Below are 22,456 nucleotides of genomic sequence, written 5' to 3'. Positions count from 1 at the left end.
CCCGTAACAATGCATATGAATCAATACAAATTCACTATATCTCTATCTTTTACTACTCTCTCCGTTCTAAATTATAATTTATTTAACTTTTTTTGACTTCAGGTTTGGCAACTCGTTTTATTCAAAAAATTGTACAAATATAGTTAAATTTAAGTCGTTCTTAAAGAACTTTTATTAATAAAGCAAGTTACAACAAAAGAAGTGATATGTAGCATAAATTTTTAAATACGACAAGTGTAAGATTAAAAAGTCAAACGAACTATAATTTAAAAAAGATTCAGTAGTACGCTGCCATTATTCTCAACAAGGAAACCAAATGATTCCATGGTTTTGTCACAACTTCCTCGACTGAGCTTTAAATGTAACGCGTTCTTACTGCGTCTAATAATCTTCCACCAGCGAAGAAATGGAAAATAAGTGATTTTAATATAACGCGTCCCGTTCAGACTGCCGCGTCTAATAAGGGTACCAGCAGTGTATAGATCCAGGGGTGGTCCTTAGCTGAGCCCCACAAACGATTAGACGTCATCTGTTATATATACTCAGTCTGTTCAGTTGACTGGTTCATATTGTTGCTGGTTCGTAAAGAAGTACTGTTGACTGGTTTATATGAGAGAAAAATACTGTTCCGACTGAAAATTTACGATCGTTTACGACAAGCCACAGCCAAACGAACACGCTGACTACCAGCAATGTATATGATCGGGGTTGGTTCGATACGTGGGCCCGGCCCATAAGAAAAACAACCGATCCCCTTCTTAGACTGGCCACAATGTGGGCTTTTGCCGGTGCAAGGAAGGAGAGAGAGCGTTCAAGCACCGGTGCTTAACGCTATGGCCGGTGCCCAGTTTCAAAAAATATTAGCATCGGAGCATTCGTTCCACGGTGCCTGAAACATAAAAAAATCAATACCGAACTACGAGGAAGGTGAGAGGAGCACGCCGTCCGCTAGAATGGAGGGGACGGATGGGGAGAAGGACGGGATTTTTTTTTGGCGGGGTCCACAGTCAACCCAAGCACCGGTGCCTACACTATGGCTATATTTAGAATCTTGGCATCTGTATGAGGTGTAAGAGAGAGAAATTTTCTAGCAGTGGCAACATTGTGGCAACATTGGGGTCCACAGTTCTTCCCGATCCCCTTGCCCTGCAGTCCGTCAGTTCTTCATGACCCCTCCCTCCTGCAATTCGGCTCTTCTTCCAGACCCCCACCGATGTTGACTGCTTCCCAACGCCGAGCACCCTCTCAACCACGCCCGACGCCCCTCTTCCTCTTACTGCCCTGCTCTTCGTCCTTGAGGCCGTCCGCTCCGGATCTCCGCCTCAAATGGGCGAATTTGTTGGGGGCAGCAGGTGCCACCGGAGCGGAAGGGGAGGACGACGACGAGGCATGCCCTTGAAACCGCGCCCACCTCCCTGTCCATCATCTCTCTGCTACATATGCAAATCAGCATAGCATGAGGACGCTCTCTCTTCTGCAAGATCTGCAAGCTCCGGAGTCCCCACCGCCGATCGCCGGTCCAAGTCCGCCACCGCCGGTCGTCACCTTTGCCCCGCCGTCCCCGTGGCCCAAAATTCACACCACTAGCCCTGACGACCTCGGTGGCAGGAGCAGCAACGGCAGGATAGAGAAGAAGAGGTGAAGGTTTGGAGCCGGATTCGATACAAAGGAGCAGCTCCTCCATCGAATCGGGTTTACAGTGGATAGGGGCCAGGTCGATCTTCGCATACCGTGTTTGGATGCTGCCTCTCCCAGGCAGCTTTGACGCCAAGCAGCGTCCCCAGGTGTTGGATTTCGATCGCTTGGGGCTGCGATCACTTGCCTGGCAGGCAAGCCCAGATGAGGGTGGCATCCAAACACGCCTGCATTGGAACAGGATAGGAGCGCACACTGCAAACGCTCTAATCTTCCACCAGGGAAGAAATGAAAAAAAAGCTCTAATGACAATAGCACGGCATTCTAGCAATCAGCGCCTGTTGACGTCTCATGGAAACCATATCCTTAGGTCGCAACAGGCTTTTGAGGTGGTATTTCATGTGAAATACAGTTAAAATAGAAACTCAAAACGTTGAATCATTACACTCACACCAGACGAGAACAGAAAAAATATACAAGGTTTTCACAAGTGTAAAAGCAAATCCAGACATTTCCATTCCCCTGTGTGACTTCCTTGTATCATCGACCGCTTGTAAGGATAGGTAAAGTATACAACAAAAAGTAACTTTGACTTTAAAAGGATTAGCACCGTCAACTTTCTGAAATACAACAGCAAACGAGTTAAGCTGATCGGAATATACATGTACAAAGGTATAATTACAGCATCGTGATGGCAGCCACGACGATGGCCATGTAGATTTACATCTCCTACCGCCTCTGCACAGACCTAAATCAAGATGCAAATAGCAAGACATTAGAATCATTCTTCTGCCAAAAAATATACATTCTTTTTTAACAAAATAAAATATATTCTAGAGGCTATGATAAAACATTCTTTTGTTGGATTCTGTTTACACCTGTAGATCAAATGTAATTGTAGTGTCCATACAACATGCACTAAATGCAGAACATTTTATGAAGGCACTAGAATCATTTCCCCATGGTTAGAAAAAAACAATTTTCCATTAGAAATGCACAAGATTATGTCCATATCCATTTTTACAAAAAAAAAAAAACATGATTAATCTAGGCAGGCTTAACCATAACTAGTACGGTTAGCACAAAAAATTGCAAGAAACTCTCAAAGGTTTTAGAAGCTGGTATAGAACCATAACCCCTAAAGTTGAAATCAAATTTAGCCCATGGAGTTCATAAAGAGCTGAGAAACATGGTATACTGCATCTGCATGAAAGGTCAATTAAAAGTTTAGAACCCAGGACTAAAACAGCAAGGCAACAACAACTATTACCATCGCTGTCGCTGTTGATGTACTGTTACTATTATTACTGTTACTTTATTTTATTTTTTTTTGGGGGGGGGGGGGGTTGAGGAGGTGGGGGATCATTTGACATGAAGCCAACATAAACTCAAAAACGTAAGGCAGACAAGGATGCTCAAAGGTTGCAAAGGCGCTCCAAAGGATTGAACAAAAAACAAAGCAAAACTGGACTCAATATTCAAGGCTCCTGAACCAAGAAGAAATTTGAAGAGCAGCTTGCTCAAGCAAGTTGTTAAAATAACCCAATCCTTTTCATAAGTGCTTTTCAGAGGTGCACAGAAACCAGGAAGAGGATTAAGAAAGTGAAATTGATCGCCACTTTGAGTAAGAGCTGACAGTGCTTGTAAAGACAGGTTTGCAATCAGTAAATTGGATATCAATGTTTCCTACAGCATTAATTACTTGGATTATCCTACTGTATATAAAAACGGCTTAAGATACTCACATCCCTTGTAGCTAGAAGCTGAGAAAAAGGATATTACATCCATACCAGGAATATTAGTTAATCCTAAAGTGCAGTCACATACCAATCCCCAAGGCACTTGAAATAAACTCATTGAGAATTATCTGTCATAATCTAGTTGGAGATGGATCTAATGTTTTCCCTTGGACAGATCACACAGATGAAGCCTGCAGAGAAAACTTCCTGTAGTGGCAAACAATCATGCTTTCAGATCAACAACCAAGTCCATTACTTTCCACTATAAGTTTAATTTATAGAAATCATTGAGCTTCTTGCCAACAAAAGTAATGAACAGCTAATGACAAATCCAACCAGAATGTTTGAGGCCAACAATGCGGCCATGACAGCATAAAAGATAATAGAGATTAAAAAATTAGGGCTCAGTAATTACCATGGAAGTAAGCCTAAAAATCACATGATGTGGTCAAGCTTCTTCAGCATTCCAATGCATACCTCTGGATCTGAAAACAAAGAACATAAGAAACATATTACATACTTCCATATCACATTTGCAAAAGTGGATATGAACGTGCTTAAATGCATCCCTGGTGATTGAAACTGAACCAGGTAAGGAGAAAAAAAGAAGAGAATATTTCCAGAAACAAAGTTAAACAACAACAGCAGCAAAGCCATTATCCACAACCCAGAATCAGAGGCAGACTAGAGATGAAACACAGCAAGAGGCAGATAAACCCAAGAGCAGCAAGACCATTAGTCAACTCCCAAGCAGAGGCAGGCCAGAGATGAATCCCAACAAGAGGCAGGCTATAGAGAGAGTATAAATACAGTAAAAATATAAATATAGGCCTAGTGCAAGCGGTAGAGTCTTACCGCCTATGACCGGAAGGTCCCGGGTTCGAGGCGCGGTCTCCTCGCATTGCATAGGCACGAGGGTAAGGCTTGCCACTGACACCCTTCCCCAGACCCCGCACAGAGCGGGAGCTCTCTGCACTGGGTACTGGTAATAAATTAGTAGTAATGGTACTGCTAATAATGTAGTTGAAGAAACTGAATTACATGGCATTGTTCTTGCACATGTGCTTCTATCCAATGGCATTTCTTGGGATAAGATCTCTAAATCTAATTTGACAACTGCCTCACATGTCAATTTTGGCCAATCCCTCTCATCACAGGTCTAATCACCATTATAGGAAGGTGTGGATGATAAGCCCAAGACTGAAACAAGAGTAGTTGTATCTAGCATTTGCTTCGCTCGAGTCAACAGAAGGTAGAACTATAATTCTTAGGGTTTGTCAAAACCATTAGTATAAGGTTGTTAAAAGCTTGGACATGAAAGCATAAGTCTTGTGTTTATCTATCTAGGATATATCTTAGGAGTAGTTGGTGCATATGTCAGCACCTTATCTTCTTATCTTGCTTTAGCATCTATTTAGCACCTACTTTGCAATATGCTGTAATCCTTTCTTAAGGACCAAGTATGCTATTCTATATCTACACCAACCTGCCATAGTTTGTGGTAAGGCTAATGAAATCTGAATCTAGCCCCAAACCTATGCTTTGGTTCCAACAAATGGTATCTAGAGCCTAAGATCATCTGGGTACTACCCTTCCCCCTACCTCCCTCTACCCCTATGCATCGAATCCCGTCGCCATGTCTTATCCACCCCCCCCCCCCCCCCCCCCCCCCCCCCCGCTCTACACCTGGCGTGGCCAGTCGGCTAGCATAGGCGACGCTGCAGCTGTTGAGCCTTCACGGGCAGCGGACGAGCATGCAACAGCCCAAGCCGCGGCAGATCGGCGAGAGGCGGCGGTGCGGCCTAGGCGGCGCGGCTGGCGGTGGCGGCAGAGGCAACGACAGCAAAAGCTGCTGCCTTGCGCGGCGAGGACGCGTGGGGCCTGGGCGGCGAGGACACGCGGGAGCTGCGGGGCATGGACCGGCATGGCTTCGACAGACGCGGCGCGGGCGGCTTCGAAGCGGAGGCATGAGCGGAAGCAGGCGCGTGGGCCGCACGGGAGCCGCGGAAAGCAGGCGTGCGGGCCGACGCGGACGCTGGCGCACGGGCCGCACGAGCAGATGAGGCGGACCGGACGCAGGCCACCTGGACGGGCTCGGCGGACGCGACCACTAGCGGGATCCGCGAGTCGACCGTGCACTTGAGGCGCAGCGACTGCGGGAGCAGGCGGCGCGGCTGGAGGTGGTGGACGGGACACTGGCACGCGGAGCCCTCGCAGGCAGCACGCCTCCCTTCCCAGGACCGGCGCCGCGGCCGCCATGGCCGGCACAGTTCTCCTCCCGTCGTCCAAACCGCCTTCAAGGACGCCGGCGCCGGCAGCGGATGGCCCATGCTCCATGGTGAAGTTGAAGATGCAGGTGCGGCAGACGTGGGAGGCGGTGTGGTACGGCGACGTCGACTACACTGAGGGATCGGTGGGGCACTGGAGGCCCTTCTTGCTGCCGTTCCACAGGAGATGAAGTCCTCCCTCACGGACAAGGAGACCGTCAAGGACGCCTGGGATTCCATCGCCGACTCACGCATCGGCAGCGCCCGCGCCCGTAGAGCCACGCTGCAGAAGCTGCGTCAGGAGTGGGAACACCGGGCTTTCAAGACGGGCGAGGACGTCGATGACTTCGCTCCGTCTCACCACCCTGATGCAGTAGTTGACGCGGGACAACGACAAGGAGAGCGCCGTCGAGAAGTTCCTCTACGTCGTCCCCAAGAAGTACACGTAGCTGCTATGTCAATCGAGACGCTGCTGGACTTCTCCGAGCTGATGAGGTGATGGGCCGCCTCAAGGCCGTCGACCACCGCGAGCAGCTAACCTCGGAGCCGGTCACCATCGATGGCAAGCTTCTCTTCACCGAGTAGTGGCTCGCCCGCCAACGGGAGCAGAAGAAGGGGGGGTTCGTGTTCGTCGAGCAGCTGCAAGCGTTGGCCGCACAAGCAGGACAAGGCGCATGGTGGCACTCCCGATGGCGCCGACGACGAGCGCAAGGCTACCTGCGACGACACCTGCAAGAACTGTAGCAGGCCCGGGCACTGGGCCAAGGACTGCTGGCAGGCGAAGCGTGGCGGTCAAGCACACGTCACGCAAGCGCAGGAGGGTGACGAGCCGGCTCTGTTCCTCGTACACAGGATCGAGCTACACTCCTCTCCCGAGCCGATCGCCACCGTGCTCCTCCACCTCGACGAGCCGCGCGCCCATGTCTTCCTCGGCAATAGGTCCAGCAACGACAAGACCGATGGCTGCTACCTCGACACTGGCGCCACCCACCACATGACTAGGTGGCGAGAGTACTCCGACATGGACTCTGGCGTGCGAGGCTCCATCAAGTTCGGGGACGCCTCCGCCATGGAGATCAATGGCGTCGGCTCCGTCGTCTTCACCGCCAAGACCGGCGAGCACCAGCGTCTACTACGAGCCTGTTTGGCAGAGCTCCACGCAGCTCCAGATCCAAAAAAACAGCTCTGCTCCCAGTTTTTCTAGCCAAACGGTCTAGCTCCGCGAACTCCAGATCCACAAAAAATATGGATCAAGCTCCTAGATCCACCAAATCCACGGAGCACCTCAGGGGGTGCTCTGAAAATGCTGGTTTTGAAACTCCTCGTGGAGTTGGTGGAAATTACCCACCAATGCCACCGATTACACACCCCTGGATATCGATTCGATTTATTTTTTTCCTCGATGCACGCGAAAGGTCGCTCTGTTTCATCGGACCCCCACGAGCTTTTCTTCTCCGTGCGAACGTGCGCCGCCGCCCACACCGCAGCGCCATCCGTCGCCATCCTGGTGGCCGACGAGCCACAAGAATGAGATCCACTCCTCCGCCTCCTCCACCCCCTTCCTCTTCCAATCCGGTGTCCAAATAGGCACCTAGGGTTGGCCTTCCGCGTCTTGGCATTGGAGCCACTCCGGCCGTTGGTGGCGGCGCCCCTCACTTTCCCTCGCTGGACGGCGCGGCCGCGGTTGCCTCTGTCCCAGGCGCGGCCGGCTTGGGTGCGCCCAGCGCTGGGCTGGTGGGCGCCGGCACGGTCGCCACTTTCGCGGGCGCGGCTGGCCTGGGTGCGCTCGGCGCTAGGCTGGTAGGTGTGGCCGGCGGAGGCCTAGGCGCTGGCTTGGGCACGGCCGGGGTTGGCCTGGACGCGACTGCTGCGTCTCCATGGGCGGCGCCAGCACCCACTTCGGAGATCGGTGATGAGTTCATGATGGCGGCGCAGGCATCTCCTTTGTCGAGTGCGCAGGCTAGGAGACATGCTGCTAGGAGACATGCTGCATCAGCGAAGAAAAGGGCAAGGGATGATGAGTTATATATTTCTCTTCCATTCTAGTGGTAGATATGCGATCTTTCAGTTGGAATTTGAACAATGTTTTGGGGAAATCATTATTAGGGTGATCAAATGGATTGGAATGATGGCTATACCGCCATTGTTTGCAAGTTGTTCGCTGAACAAGTTAGAAAAGGAAATCGACCAAACACTCATTTGAACAATGTGGGCTATACCGAGGTGAATGAAACGTTTTTTCAGAGCACCTATATCATGTTGAAAAAAACTCAACTTAAGAACAAGTGGGATAAGTTGAGGGCTGATTTGAGTGCATGGAAAAAATTAATGAGAAAGCAAACTGGTACTGGTTGGAACTGGGACAAGTGAACTATCAACATGGACCCCGAGTGGTGGAAAAAAAATCAAACAAGTGAGCACTTCTGCCATGGTATTTTGTTCATTTGTAGATTTTATTAGTATTGTATACTTTCAATTTCTTACCTTTGTCAAAATATTTTAGGAAATTCCAAGCGTGGGGAAATTTAAGAATAGGCCTCTCCAAAATGAAGATGACTTGAAGGTGATGTTTGGGAACATCATTAATGAAGTGCAAGATCATTGGAATCCTATGAGTTCCAACCCCATAATACCCCCCCAGCCAAGAAGCACCCAATCCTATGAGTTCCAACTTCATTGATGTTGAGGATGAGAATGAGACGGGTGGTAACAATGACTTAGACAATGGTGATGAGGTGCAGGAGGTTTCTGCTGCTGTTGCCAATGCTAAGAAATAAAGCCCATGTGATCCTTGAAAAACCTAACAAGAAACCTAAGGCAAGCACAACATTAGTTATACAAGAACACATCTCCAAGATATCAGAGAATGCTTCCTCTTTTGTGGCAATTAAGCAAGCTGGGATCACTATTGATCAAGTAATGGGCCATGTTGTCGCATGTGGTGCTGCGTATGCCAGTGATGAGCATTTTGTGGCAACCGAGCTTTTTATCAAGAAAGAGCATAGGGAAATGTTCATGACTATGTCCACCAATGAGGCTAGGTTGAGTTGGCTTAAGAGGAAGTACGATGTGACGTTTGAAAAGTGATGGCCGAGTAATCTTATGTCATGTGGACAAGTTATATTTGTCATCTTTTTTATTTTAAAAAAAGGGCGTACCCAATGCAGAGAGCTCCCGCTCTGTGCGGGGTCTGGGGAAGGGTGTCAGTAGCAAGCCTTACCCTCGCCTGTGCAATGCGAGGAGACCGCGGCTCGAACCCGGGACCTTCCAATCACAGGCAGTAAGACTCTACCGCTTGCACCAGGCCCGCCCTTCATCTTTTTTATTTAGACATCATTTTTATTCATCTTAATGTCGTGTGGACATATATGTCATGGTCAACTTTTGTATTTGGACATGTCATTTTTTATTCATGTTAATGTCGTGCAGACAATTTGTGGTGGTCAATTTGTTATCATTTTTATGTTGTCATTTTTTCGTCTCATTTCGACATGTCATATTTAATCTTGCAGCTGTCTAATTATGATTCTAGTGACGAGAATGAGGAATTTTTCAAAACTATCTTAGGAGGTGCTATGCTTGCTCAAATATATGTTGATATGTTCCTTACCAAAAACCCTACAAGGACGCCTACCACAAGTGGAATGGGTTTTATGTTGGAGACTTTGCACACTCCGGGCGAATGCCATAGCCAGCTGCGTATGAGCACAGAAATCTTCTTTGACCTTCATGGTTTATTGGTACAGAAAGTATGGGCTAGAACCATCCTTGCACATGTCAACCGAAGAGAGCCTAGGAATTTTCTTATTTATCTGTGCGGGAAATGAGTCTAATAGAAAAGGTCAAAATCGATTCAAGCACTCTGGTGAAACTATTAGTCGGAAATTCAAGGATGTTCTGAACTGTTTGATGGCCATGGCAAAGGATTTCATTAGGCCAAAAGATCCCAATTTTCATACTGTTCATAGGAGAATAAGGGATGATAAGCGAGCATATCCACATTTCAAAGATTGCATTGGAGCACTTGATGGCACTCATATTCGTGTTTCCCTTCCACCGGACAAGCAAGTGAGGTATATTGAGAAGACGGGAATAGCCACCCAAAATGTTTTAGCAGTTTGTGAATTCGACATGCGGTTCACATATATGTCAACGGGCCAACTGGGAGCTATGCATGACACAAGTGTGTTATACAATGCATTGAGTGTGGACGAGAAATTCTTTCCACATCCACCGCAAGGTAAAATTTATTTGAATAATTACTTTATTACCATTATATGTGACTGAAAATAAATTTATTTTTTTCATCATTTGTAGGTAAATACTACGTTGTCGATGCAGGGTATCCCAATCGCCCAGGTTATCTAGCTCCATATAAGGGTGAGAGGTATCATATGCCTGAGTGGCATAGAGGTATGGAACCGAAAACCCCAAAGGAAAGATTCAATCGCATTCATTCTTCTATTCGAAATGTGATTGAGCGATCTTTTGGCGTATTGAAAATGAAGTGGCAAATTTTGTACAAAATGCCAAACTACCCGATGTGGAAGCAAAAAATGGTAGTTGTTGCTTGTATGGTCCTCCACAATTTCATTCGTGAGCATAATAGTGAGGATGTAGACTTTGCTCGGTTTGATCGAGATCCTAATTTTGTCCCTACAATACCGCAACGGTACAATCGATTTGCAGTTCCATCGGATGGATCAACTCCAGAAGGCAGTGCCACTGTAATGGAGTAATGAATTTTCAAATTTACTTTCTATCTATGGACAATTAATTTATGTATGAACAAGGTTAATTATATGTTAAGTGACAACAATTGTTAAATTATGTTTCTTGGAACAAATTGTTTTGAGAAATTTCAAAACAAAATGCACCTGAAGTGACAACACCCAACGGTTTTCTTTCGGGTTTCATCTCCATTAGAAGTGACGTAAAAACAAAAAAAAGTACGTACAGGAAGCAACCATGCACGTCTTCACATACAGGAAGCGACCATGTTCCCCCAAAAAATAAAAGAAAACAGCAAAAGTCCAAGGGTATAAGCGGGCAATCCAACAAAAGTCTCTATTTCTGGATCCAGAGCTGTTGTCTCAGCCAAACACATTTTCTCAGCTCCACGGTGGGAGCACAGATCCACGCTGGAGCTGCTCTGTGGTGGAGCCGGTGCTCCAGATCTGTTTTCTCAGAGTTGGAGCTCTGCCAAACAGGCCCTACATCGCCGCGCTGAGGACCTCCATCATCTTGGGACAGCTGGATGAGAACGGCTCGCGCGTGGAGATCGAGAACAGGGTCCTGCACATCTGGGATCACCGTTGCCGCCTTCTCGCCGAGGTGAACAGGGGGAGCAACCGCCTCTACGTCCTTCACGCGCAGGTGGCGCAGCCCCTTTGTCCTGCAGCTCGCCACAACGACGACGCTTGGCGGTGGCACGAGCGCTTTGGGCACCTCAACTTCGAGACCCTGAAGCAGCTCGGCAACAAGGAGATGGTGCAGGGCATGCCGCACGTCGACCACGTGGAGCAGTTCTGTGACACCTGCGTCCGCACCAAGCAGCGGCGGCTCCCCTTTCCGCGCCAAGGAGAAGCTGGAGCTCGTGCACGGCGACCTCTACGGCCCCGTGACACCGGCTACACCTTGAGGTCGGCGCTTCCTCGTCAACGACATGTCCCGCTACATGTGGGCGGTCCTGCTCGACACCAAGGCGGTAGCTGCGGACGCCATCAAGCTGCTGCGGAGAAGTGCGACCGCAAGCTTCGGGTGTTGCGCACCGACAACGGCAGTGGCAGCGAGCTCACGGCGTACTGCGTCGACGAGGGGATCCAGCGCCACTTCTCCGCGCCGTACACCCCGTAGTAGAACGGCTCGTCGAGCGCTGCAACCGTAGTGGTGGCCACCGCCCGCACCCTCCTCAAGCAGAGAGGGATGCCGGCAATCTACTAGGGTGAGGCGGTGATGAGCGCCGTTCACCTACTCAACCGCTCGCCCAGCAAGGCCCTCGACGGCAAGACACCATACGAGGCCTGGCACGGGCGCATGCTAGTGTTGAGCCACCTCTGCGTCTTCGGCTGTCTCACATTCATCAAGGAGCTCAACCACGTCGGCAAGCTCGACGACCGGAGCACGCCGGGGGTCTTCATCTGCTATGCGGAGGGCAACAAGGCCTATCGCATCCTCGGCCCTACGACACAGCACGTCCGCATCTCCCATGACGTAGTGTTTGACGAAGGGCGAGGCTAGACCTGGGACAAGGGAGTGGACTACGGCTCGACTTCAAACCTTAGAGACTTCGTCGTCGACTACGTCCACTTCAAGGGAGCGGGGGGAGCTAGCAGCTCGTCTTCACCGAGCTCGTCTACCTCAGCACCCGGGTCGTTATCAGCTTCGGCGAGTACTCCACCTGCACCACCGGCTATGCCCCGCTCTCCTACACCGGCGCCCACACCTCCGAGGTTGGCACCAGCAGCTTCGGTCCGTGACGAGCAGCGCACGGTGGAGTTAGCCACTCCGTTGTCCAACGACAAGGACCACGTCGATGCCTACCACGACGACGAGCCTATGCGCTACCGCACCATGGACAACATCCTCGGTGATCAACCCATCCCTGGACTGGCGATGCACGACTTCGAGGAGCTGCACCTGGCGCACGAAGACGGCGAGCCCCGCTCCTTCGCTGAGGCGGAGGGAGACGCGGCATGTTGCGCCTCGATGCAGCAGGAGATGGACGCGGTCGAGCGGAACCGGACGTGGGAGCTGGCGTATCTTCCTGCCGGTCACCGCGCTATCACCCTTAAGTGGGTCTTCAAGCTTAAGAAGGATGAGGCTAGGGTGATGATCAAGCACAAGGCGCGTCACGTGGCACGCGGCTTCGTTCAGTAGGAGGGAGTCGACTTCGACGACGCTTTCGCGCCCATTGCGCGGATGGAGTCCGTTCGTCTCCTCGGTCCAGGAGGGCTGGCATGTGCACCACATGGACGTCAAGTCCGCTTTCCTCAACGGTGACCTGAAGGAGGAGGTCTACGTCCACCAGTCGCCGGTATTCGTCATCCCCGGCAAGGAGAACAAGGTTCTCCGCCTGCGCAAGGCCCTCTACGGCTTGCGGCAGGCGCCACGAGCTTGGAATGCCAAGCTGGACTCCACTCTCAAGCAAATGGGGTTCCAGCAGAGTCCTCACGAGGATGTTGTCTACTGGCGGGGCAAGGGAGGCAATGCCCTGTTGGTAGGCGTCTACGTCAACGACTTGGTGATCACCGGCACCAACGAGAACGAGGTGGAGGCGTTCAAGGAGATGAAGGCCACCTTCCAGATGAGTGACTTGGGCCTTCTCTCCTACCTTAGGATCAAGGTCCACCAAGACAGCTCCGGCATCCCCCTTCGCTAGACTGCCTACGCCAAGCGCATCGTCAAAGCTGGGCGGACTCAATCAGCTAGTCGTCGCTAGTTGCCCTGGTACCGACTAGGACGACTAGTCGACCCTGGTCTGTCTAGTCGTCTATATAATCGTCCTACATATACCAGGGCATATATGGTATATATACCATATACTATATACTTATATAGTAGGAATCGAGCATCAAGACTATTTCCGGTTAGTTGGAATGTCCAGAACTCCATATTCTTGTGTTGCTATAGCCTTTTCTATAAGGGATGCAACATCTGGAGAAGCTGAGGATTCTGAACAAGCAGCAACTGATGCAACTGATGAGCTCATCTTCGTGCTCCCATGGACCTGCAGATGGGGAAGAGAACCGGCGAGCTTCCTTGTGTCCTACGCACCCGCGACCTTCCCTTGACCCTTGCTGCATTACAGCAGGAGGGAGGAAGAGCAGGGAAGATGCACGGACGGGCAGCTGGGAACCGGAAGGGAAGGAGGAAGGGAAGAGAGTAGCTGTTGCACGCACACAGCAACTTTCCAGCTGACAGCTGAAGGTTTCACGGCAAGGATATCAAGGCGTCGCCTAGTCATCGCCTAGGCGTCGCCTAGGCATCCGAGCGGTTTTCGAACCGGGGCGTCAGGCTTGCCGCGACATTGCTGCATATGGCGTCGCTTCAGGGACCAAGGCGTCGGGTGGACTCCACACACACCAAAGGAAAAGGCGCTGCGTGTGGGAAAGAGAGGGAGCCTAGCATGCGCGCGTGTAGGGAAAGAGAGGAGGCGAGCGGGAATCTTGCACATCGCGCGGGAAAGAAAGGGGGGCGCGGGAATCTTGCGAATCACGCGGGAAGAGAATAAATCGCGCCCACGGGGAAAGAGAGGGGGTCGCGCGACTTTACCTCCCACTCCCGCGAGCACACGCGCATTTGGAATCCATACGAGTTGAAAGAGGAGAGGGGGATGAAAGAGGAGAGGGGGAGGGAAAGAGAGGAGAGAGGTAGAGGGAAGAGGGCGGCAGGAGATCCTGGAAGCCAGGCGGCGGGCGAACCAGAAGCTAGCAACGTTGCCCTGCTTGCCCCAGTCGACGCCCACTGCCCCTTCTATTCTTTGATTCCCGACTCCTCCACCATTAGCGACTCCTCCAGTGGTATGAGCGGTTCACAGCACAAGTACGCCTTTTCTCTTCCTCCCCCTCTTTCCTCTGTTTTGTTGTTTGCTCCTTCGCTTGGATAGTTGGATTGGACTGTATATACTGGGTTGTCTGCTGGCTTTATACTTTGTGCTAGATTGCTAGGTGGTTGACTGGTTGTGCTTGGCTGTTCTCTTCTCTGCAGAGAACAAGGCAACAACATAATGGAGAGTCCAGCTGCATATGATCCCAAGAATGATCCAAAACGAAGACCACTGAACTCGAATGATCCAGGATGGGATTATGGCTATTGGGCAGACCTTGAGGAGCGAGATAAGGTGACATGTAAGCTTTGTGACAAGAGGATTATAGGTGGAATTATAAGGTTCAAGAAACATCTAGCTGGTGGCTATGGAGATGTGATTCCATGTCCAGAGGCTGGCACTGAACTAAGGAAAAAGATTCAACAATGCTTGGACGCTGCTAACAATGCCAATGAGTTTGCTGATGATGGATATTGAGAGATGAGAGCTAAGGGTTGGGTGCTATGTCATTAGTAATTAAGTTGTTATGTATACTTTGCTTCTATAAATTATAGTGCCATTATATATTAAGATGTTCGTATGGCGTCGCCTTGCCGCGCGCCGCCATAAACGTCTTGGCGTCTGGAAGGGGGTAGCTCGCCACACCTCACCTTACCGCCTTAATAACCTTGTTTCACAGTGTGAGGAGGTGAGGGAAAGAGTCGGAGAGATATAGGAAAGAAACCCTAATGGGCTTGGCCCAAACAGAGCTAGCCTAGTAAGCTGAAGCAGCCCATCTGCCTATTTAATGTCTAGTCATTCAGGGTACGCAGTCGGATGACTAATCGCGACTAGTCGATGATTAATCGGACAACCAGGTTTCTGATCGCTCTAATCGAGTGCTGGGTACCGACCAGGACGATTAATTGCAATTCAAACGACCTGATAACACTGCATGGGGGTAGGACTGCGAAGGTAAAGGGGGCGAGGGTGCAGGCCCGCAGAGTTTGTAGATGGAAGATACGCTTGAGGCCCCACTCAACTGAAGTGTCTCAAAAATCGGCTTAATAAACATGGAAATGTCTTGACGTAGCAAAGAAAGCAGGTTGAGTAATAAATGGCAATGAATAAACAAGGAAAAAACTCGCTACCTCAACCATATTTTCCTCAATGAAGCAACCCACCCCCATGTTTGTCATGTCTGCGCCATTGTGCTGAAGGATCCTGAGCTTCCCTTCCTATATAGTTCACCACAATGAAAGCATTAGCAATTTGCCATACCTTTTTTGTTTATTGAATAATTTTCTACCCACCTTAGTCCCATAAACAAGGCCACCTCCTGGTGAAGGATGAAAGCATCCAACATTGACTTCATCTTCAGCGCTAGGAAGCACTCTCACAAGCTCCATATCTGAAACTCTATATACCTAAAGTAATAAATGAAAAAAGAAAGATTGATAATTTGGCTTACATTGTACACAAAGTATGAGCAATATTAGTAGTTGTGGAGGATAATAAGCAAGTCATTTTGAATCCCAAGTATCAGAGAGTAAGTATCATGCAACTGCAGAACCAGCACTGTCACCATCCCCCATACAATAATTAATATGATATCAGTTACCAATCAAACTATGATTTGGAAACTGGAATATGATTGTCATATCTACCTCCAAAATAGTATATACAGGAATCCCATTTTCTCCTTCCACGACTATGCTCCTAAGGAGTGAGCTATGACGACGACCATATGCCAAAAGTATGTGTTCGGATGTAGGTGAGAACTGCATCAAAAGAGAGACAAACAGGATCCAATTCAATGATGAGAACTGCAGAAATGTAAGATCCATCTTTCATCAGACTCAGGTCCTAAATGCTTTTTGCAACAAAAACAAACTGTTACAGAGTGAGTCCCAAACAAGTGACAGCTTATAAAACATGATAAAAGGTTGCTATCAACATATAAAAATGCAAAGAAACACAAATAACTGAAGCAAACCTGAATGGAAGTTAAGCAATGTGCTGCCCTTATTGCTCTGGAAGCAAGAATATCCCCAAATCTGCAAAGGTATAACCAGTTTTGAGATATGTGGGCCGTTCACAAACAGTAACCTAGTATATAAAAAATAGTAAAAAGACAATCAAGAGAAAAAGTACGTCTCCTCCTCAAGCGAATAAACCCGAAGCTCATAAATAACTCGGTGAGAGGGAAGCGGGTGACGAGTTGGTGATGATCCAGCCCCTTCATAAGGCACAGGCAATTGGCTACCATGGTCGCCTTCTGTTTGAGGCAACAAACATGCAACGCAGGCTACCAGAAATCGTCCACATGGGGAAAAATGGGCACCCATTTCACTGTAAAATTGGTAAGTTCAGAGTAAGTAATGAAGTCACAATTCCCAGCTGAAGCTCAAGATGCAACAAATGTACAGGTACAATTCACATATGACAACATATACGCAAACGCAACAGAGCAATTTATTCACAATTGTTTTACAGTGTAAACAGGCCTGGAGCTTGTGCTTATTACGATTGGTTACATTGCAATATTAGCAAAACAGTAAACTAATATTACTAATAACAATAACAGTTTTGATATTACCAAAATGGAATTAAGAAGAAATGATATCACAGTGAAGCACCTGCAAAGAACGGCATGAGAAATCGTCAGACGGCATGCCTCAGGTTCTAAAGGAACACATGGTTCCTTGATATCATGCCGCCATATTCTGAGCTTCACTGTACAAGGCAATTCAGTACCAGGAGCAAGCATTGACGCAGTGATTTCTGAACCAGCACCTAGTGAAGCAGCATGAGCTTCAGCTTCGTCAATTTGAGGACCTAGGAGCAAACTCCCAACCCCAGGTACAGAGCGTGAGGCATAGCGTCGATTTGGTCCCCTAGAACTGCCAGAAGTAAGGGGAATCGATGATGAAGCACCTGGACATCCAAAGTTATGCATGTGTGGTGATTCCCTAGTCAAGTTATTAGTCCCTGCAGTACCAGCAATAGATAGGTCTACAAGGACATTATTGTTCACAAGTGCAGGGTGCAAACCTGTATGGTTTTGGGCCATCAAAAAACCCTGCACAAATGGCACCTCCCAGTTATGTGAGTCGCCGAAGAGAGAATGATCCTGTTGTCCACTTCCTATATTTCTTAGGAACATTTGAACATCTAATCCACCAGTGAGGAGCATATTCAGTGGCATAGCACGGCGTAAAACAGATCCTGAAGGCCCAGGTGTTGATGGGATTGGCTCAGTGCTGCTCAGGGAAGACACTTGCAAATCATCTCTAGCACTGAACCTCTCAAGATTACTAATAGAGCTGCCGCCCTGCAGTCTTGAGTTAGACTGGCCGCACGCACCATGCATTTCAATTCCATTTGAAGTAGGCACAGTGACTGCATCTGATATGTCATTAGATGAAGTTGGCTCTCCAGGACATACATCCATAGGGGTAGCAAACTGTTCAAGCTGTACATTTGCAGTATCTGATGTGGAAGGTTGAACTAATGATGATCTCTGCTGCACAATGGTTGAACTACTGTCATTGCCAAGCACATGTAAAATTCCATCATCTCTGAGGTACGCAGGCCACAGTAAGCAAGGTGACATCACATTGGACTCAGGAAGTGGACAGAACCTAGAATTAGTGTTTGTCACCAGCAGGGCTGAAGGGTAATTTGAATATCCAGAGGATCTTGCCAGAGTCAGGGGTGAGTCTGCAGACTCTATATTATTAACCTGAAATTGAAGTCATGCGTAAGTTCATACAGCAAACATGAAAAATTGAAGGGAAAGCATAAGTGCAGACCTCAGGGTATTCTATATTTCTACCTCTGCTGTCAGAAGATATGGAGCCCCATGCGGGTGAAAATGCACAGCTCTCAACGAACGGCGGGTTTTTAGTATAATGGCAGGGAAAGAAGCGTCATCTCTCTTATTGTAGTTCCATATGTACAACTGACACAGAAACATATAAATTGATTTGGGCATTAGTGTATGGTATGTTAACTGACTCTATTAAACAGTACAGAAAAACTTTGTTTTTCTTCTTGCTTTTCAAGGTCAACACAGCAAGTCTCACTTTGTGACCTGATGCAACTGCCAGAATCTCCCCTCTTCCATGAAATGCAATGGACGCAATTGGCCGATCTGCTAGAGGAACATCAAATATAAGTTATGTTGTTCTCCAAATTGGTTATGAATAGAATGCAAGGAGTCTTCTGAGAGAAATTACGGAAGTCTTGTGATCCAATACAATCTGATGTATTAGCATCCCATAGACGAACTTCATGATCCAAACTTCCGCTAGCCAGGATGTCAGAATGTAATGGATGGTACCTGACCTGCAATAAGTTAGCAGCTTAAATTTCTGATGTAATATTGGGATGCAAAGAAAGTTCAAAAAGATCATTTCGTCTATTCTTGATTTCTTGTAATAAAAAAAAAAGCTGTCAACTAGCAAGATTGTCACCAAGTAACAAATATAATATGGAAAGAGAGATTATAAAATTAATGTTCTAGACAGACCATTATTGAAAAATGAAAAAACACACTATAACTAGATTCCTTTCTTTGCAAGAGCTTGAAGCACATGGTGCTAATCTAAATACACTAGAAAAAAATATATGCCGGTATGATAGACATACCACCCAAGGAGTGCGTCGATGTCCACTCAAAACCTTCAAACATTTCCCTGTATGGCAGTCAATTATTTTCACAGTATGGTCACCACTGAGAAAACAGATTGAGTTAGTTGGCATGTCCTTCAGTTCAGTTTGTTATACAGTGAGTCAATAAACTTACTGTGTGGACGCAAGTGTTTTTCCATCTGGACTGAAAGCAGCTGCAATAGTTGACCTAGGAGGTGGCAAAAGAGGGCAATATTTGGCAGTCCAGCGATGCAGGGACTTTGATTCTGCCCTGTACACAGTGAGGTTTAAACGAATCAGCCAATAAAAATTAAAAAGACATGTGAACAGACTCACATGTGACTCAGTAGTTGATATATTATGGACTTGTTCTTAAACATCAATAAACAAACTTTCCTTACCAAGAAAAAATATCAAGTTTAGCATCTGCATCGGCAAACCTTAACTCAATTAAATCAGGATCATATTTTGGAGACTTATTCCATATTCTTTTTGCGTGGTGTTTCGTTCGAGGTGAGACCTCTCGTTGAGTTAATAGATGAAAGATGTTCCTGATCAAGCCAAAAAAAGACAGAAGTTAATTTTAACAAATGAACATATTTGAAACAATACAGCTATCAATATTAATTAACTGTTTTTTTTCTCTACGCGCAAGAGAATTGTGCATCATTTCATTAAGAGGAACAGTATTATCAATTCGTCTGACTACTCGCAATTAATCGCGACTAGTCGTCCTAATCGGTAGCCCGAACTCAACTAGGGGGTACGACTTCGGCGACTAGTTTTCTGGTCGCCCGATTAGTAGTTGACTAATCACAATTAGTCAGACAACTAGGTGCTGGACGACCAGAAACTGAATTGAATTACTGGGCAGCTAAGACATGGGTTGTATCTGGAATAGCTTGGGCCGTTTTGGCTTAAATTTTTCAACCAACTGACTTACTTGTGTTTGATTGTGTTCCAAGCTTATTCACTTCTTTAATCAGTCATAAGCACGAAGTATTGTTTCATAGCCTAGAAAAAAAACCTAGAGGCAAGGATCTTTACATAAGGTCTCTCTGTTCTGACTAAACCTTATATACACATAAAGGCTCTCTGAAACTGCACAGCTCAATGTCTATGTCCATTACTCCTCCTTGTGACTGGATGGACTAATTTAACTGGTAAGTGTTGGACATAAAAGCTGAGCTCTGAAATTGACTTATGCATGTTCATTCTTCTTCTCAAAGCATTTATGCACAAGTTATAGTTATAGGATATGGAGATGGTTAACATATATAGTTGAGACGCAATAGACAGTAGTATCATCATTTTCATATATTTGAATTTGGACAGATCCAGTATAAGTGAAGTATATAAATGGAAGAAAGCACATATATATTATACTGATACCAGAAACGATGCTTGTGCTAAAAACATGTATTATTCAGGAGCTCATAAATGGCAGGCACTTGCTGAACAACATATGTTTAGTTTCTGGTATGCGGGAGAAGTTTTTGGAAAAAAGGATATCAGCCAACAGTATTAATGAACCAAGGCATTGCAGGGTGTTCTATGCCTTGCTTGTGCCAAGCTACAGAGAGAGACGATCGAGAAGCATGACATGTCTTATCTAAAGAGGATGTTGAGTTGATCTTTAAATTTCATGCTTAAGGGCTTAAGGCTACAGATGGAGAGGAACGAATGGAGTTTTTAGAGGCATACTAGATTGTCAAAACATTATATTTCTGACATATATCACCATTTGGTCAACTGTTTTAAAAAAAGGGAAGATATATATGTGGCTAATGATAGCAAGTTATATATATATAAGCAGTCTCACTCTAGCTAGCTAGGGTTATAGAAATGGTTTGTCGGCTACTTGACAAAGCACAGAATAGTCATCAAACCAAAACAGAGAAATTAGCTGAGCTAGGTCGGCCTTTTAAAAAAAAGAAAAAAAAATCTGCCGGCTAGCTAGGAATTAAAGAATGCAGCCACGACTCGATGTCCTGAGCCAATGGATTCAGTTTGGGTAATTAAAGAGGATGACGATGGCATCACATGCATGTATATATGTTGATAGGAGTAATTAACCCTGGATATCCCAATCTGTAGAAGCAAATTAACCTATGAACACTCATCAGCAGCCATTCAAGCCTTCTTTTCAGATGTTCAGTTACCGAGATTTCTTTGAGCGAGTAATTGAAATGTGCAGAAAGCTAGTAAAATGATGAAAGCACCTATGAAATGGAGGCTCGCATTCAAACCTGAAAGATATCACACATCTAGGTACAGGACGCAAGAAGCAAAGAAATCCTCTCTATCCCAAGGACAATTCGAGGAGGTTGGTGCCTCCGACGGGATCTGAATGGACTAGCAGAACATCGACATGGACATACTAGATCTATCGACGCGCTAGAAGAACACCTGCAGAAAAAATAAAGAACAAAATACAAGGAGATAGAGATAGAAGAAGGTGAGTGGAGGATACCTGAATGGATTCGACCTCTGTCGCTGAGGCTCTAGGATTCGCGGGTCGAGGACGTGGATTTGCTCGCCCTCCTGTCGATGCCTTCTCGCGGCCCTCAGCTCGGGGCCTCCGTCGCCGCAAGGAACCCTCGGCTCCATCGGGTCTAGCAAGCGAAGGGAGATCGAGTTGTCCCCGCCTTCTCGCTGCCCTCAGCTCGAGGTCGCCGCCGCCGCAAGGAACCGTAGCTCGGCTCCGTCGGGTCTAGCAGAACGAGATCCTCTATCTTCACCTCAGCGATGGCAGAGAGCAGTCGAAGACAGATCGCCATCCGCTACGGATCCTACGTCCGCGCGTTACCTGGCAGTTTCCAACATTGTTCCATGCGCCACAACCCTCCATGCGTTGGGCCTCGGCCCAACAAGAACGCCGTCTGTTTCGTTGTAATAGCTGGCGATGACAACGGCCAGGTTCGCGGCCGGGATCCACACCCTACACCCGACAACGAAACCCGAACCCGTCCTGGTTTCGGGGGAAGATATACCCCCGCCCGAACCCGCTGGGTCTCCGAAACCCGAGATAGACGGATGGGATCGAGCTTCAACCTGCGACTGCTCTCTCCAACTCCGTAGCGGAGGGCCGCGTGCCCGTGCGGTGTGCCTGGCCGTATGCCGTGAGCCGCGTCGCGTGCCTAGCCGCCGCCGCCCACCTACGATGGTCGCGCGCGCACAGCTGCGTGCCTAGCCGCCGCCACCGCCGCCCAGGCCTGGCTGCCTGCGTCCTGCTGTGGTGCCGCGTGCGCGGTGGCTGGACGCCAGAGGCGGGGAAGGGAGCACGATGGTTGGGATGGGGTCACCGGGCTGGGCTCTGGTTTCTCAGTTCCTGGCATTGCCGTGCTGGCGGTTGGGATGGGGTCGGGGCTGGTTATATACCTAGGGTTATAGGTTACATGGGCCAGGTATGGTGGGCTTTTTTACTGGATTGCTTAATTTCGGGTCCCCGACAGACACCCGCGGGGGAAATTTAAAACCCACACCCGCCCCACCCCGTTTCAGGTCCCCGAACCCGAAAACCCGCAGGGCCAAAACTAGACCCGCCCCCACCCCCGATGGGTCTGAAATCCGCGGGTTTCGGGTACAGACCCACCTCGCTGCCATCCTTACCCTACTGTTTTTTTAGGCGT

General features: G+C 48.0%; 1 protein-coding gene and 1 pseudogene across 13 annotated transcripts; one reads left to right on the top strand and one right to left on the bottom strand.

Annotated features, from left to right (window-relative positions):
- Positions 1–2,128: 2,128 nt before the first annotated feature.
- LOC136494616 (uncharacterized) lies at positions 2,129–21,634 on the bottom strand. 13 transcript variants are annotated; one of them, XM_066490790.1, is made up of 18 exons: positions 21,298–21,632; positions 19,226–19,375; positions 18,979–19,095; positions 18,822–18,906; positions 18,410–18,518; positions 18,257–18,327; positions 18,007–18,132; positions 17,223–17,913; positions 16,808–17,105; positions 16,323–16,520; positions 16,165–16,225; positions 15,836–15,949; positions 15,482–15,595; positions 15,320–15,406; positions 4,230–4,356; positions 3,790–3,859; positions 3,463–3,581; positions 2,129–2,383 (listed from the first exon to the last, which is right to left on the bottom strand). In XM_066490790.1, exons 1-16 carry the CDS (start codon positions 21,432–21,434, stop codon positions 3,810–3,812), a joined length of 2,535 nt encoding a protein of 844 aa, XP_066346887.1. In that variant the 5' UTR covers positions 21,435–21,632; the 3' UTR covers positions 2,129–2,383; positions 3,463–3,581; positions 3,790–3,809. The 13 variants fall into 13 exon arrangements, with proteins under 13 accessions (XP_066346887.1, XP_066346888.1, XP_066346892.1 ...); XM_066490791.1 differs by having other exon boundaries at positions 18,257–18,324; positions 21,298–21,630; XM_066490795.1 differs by having other exon boundaries at positions 18,979–19,090; positions 21,074–21,438.
- Positions 9,133–10,380, top strand: LOC136494618 (uncharacterized; annotated as a pseudogene).
- Positions 21,635–22,456: the final 822 nt, after the last annotated feature.

The sequence above is a fragment of the Miscanthus floridulus genome, chromosome 11 (genome assembly GCF_019320115.1).
Source record: "Miscanthus floridulus cultivar M001 chromosome 11, ASM1932011v1, whole genome shotgun sequence".
Classification (NCBI taxonomy): Eukaryota; Viridiplantae; Streptophyta; class Magnoliopsida; order Poales; family Poaceae; genus Miscanthus; species Miscanthus floridulus.
This window is presented reverse-complemented; position numbering and strand designations above follow the sequence as displayed.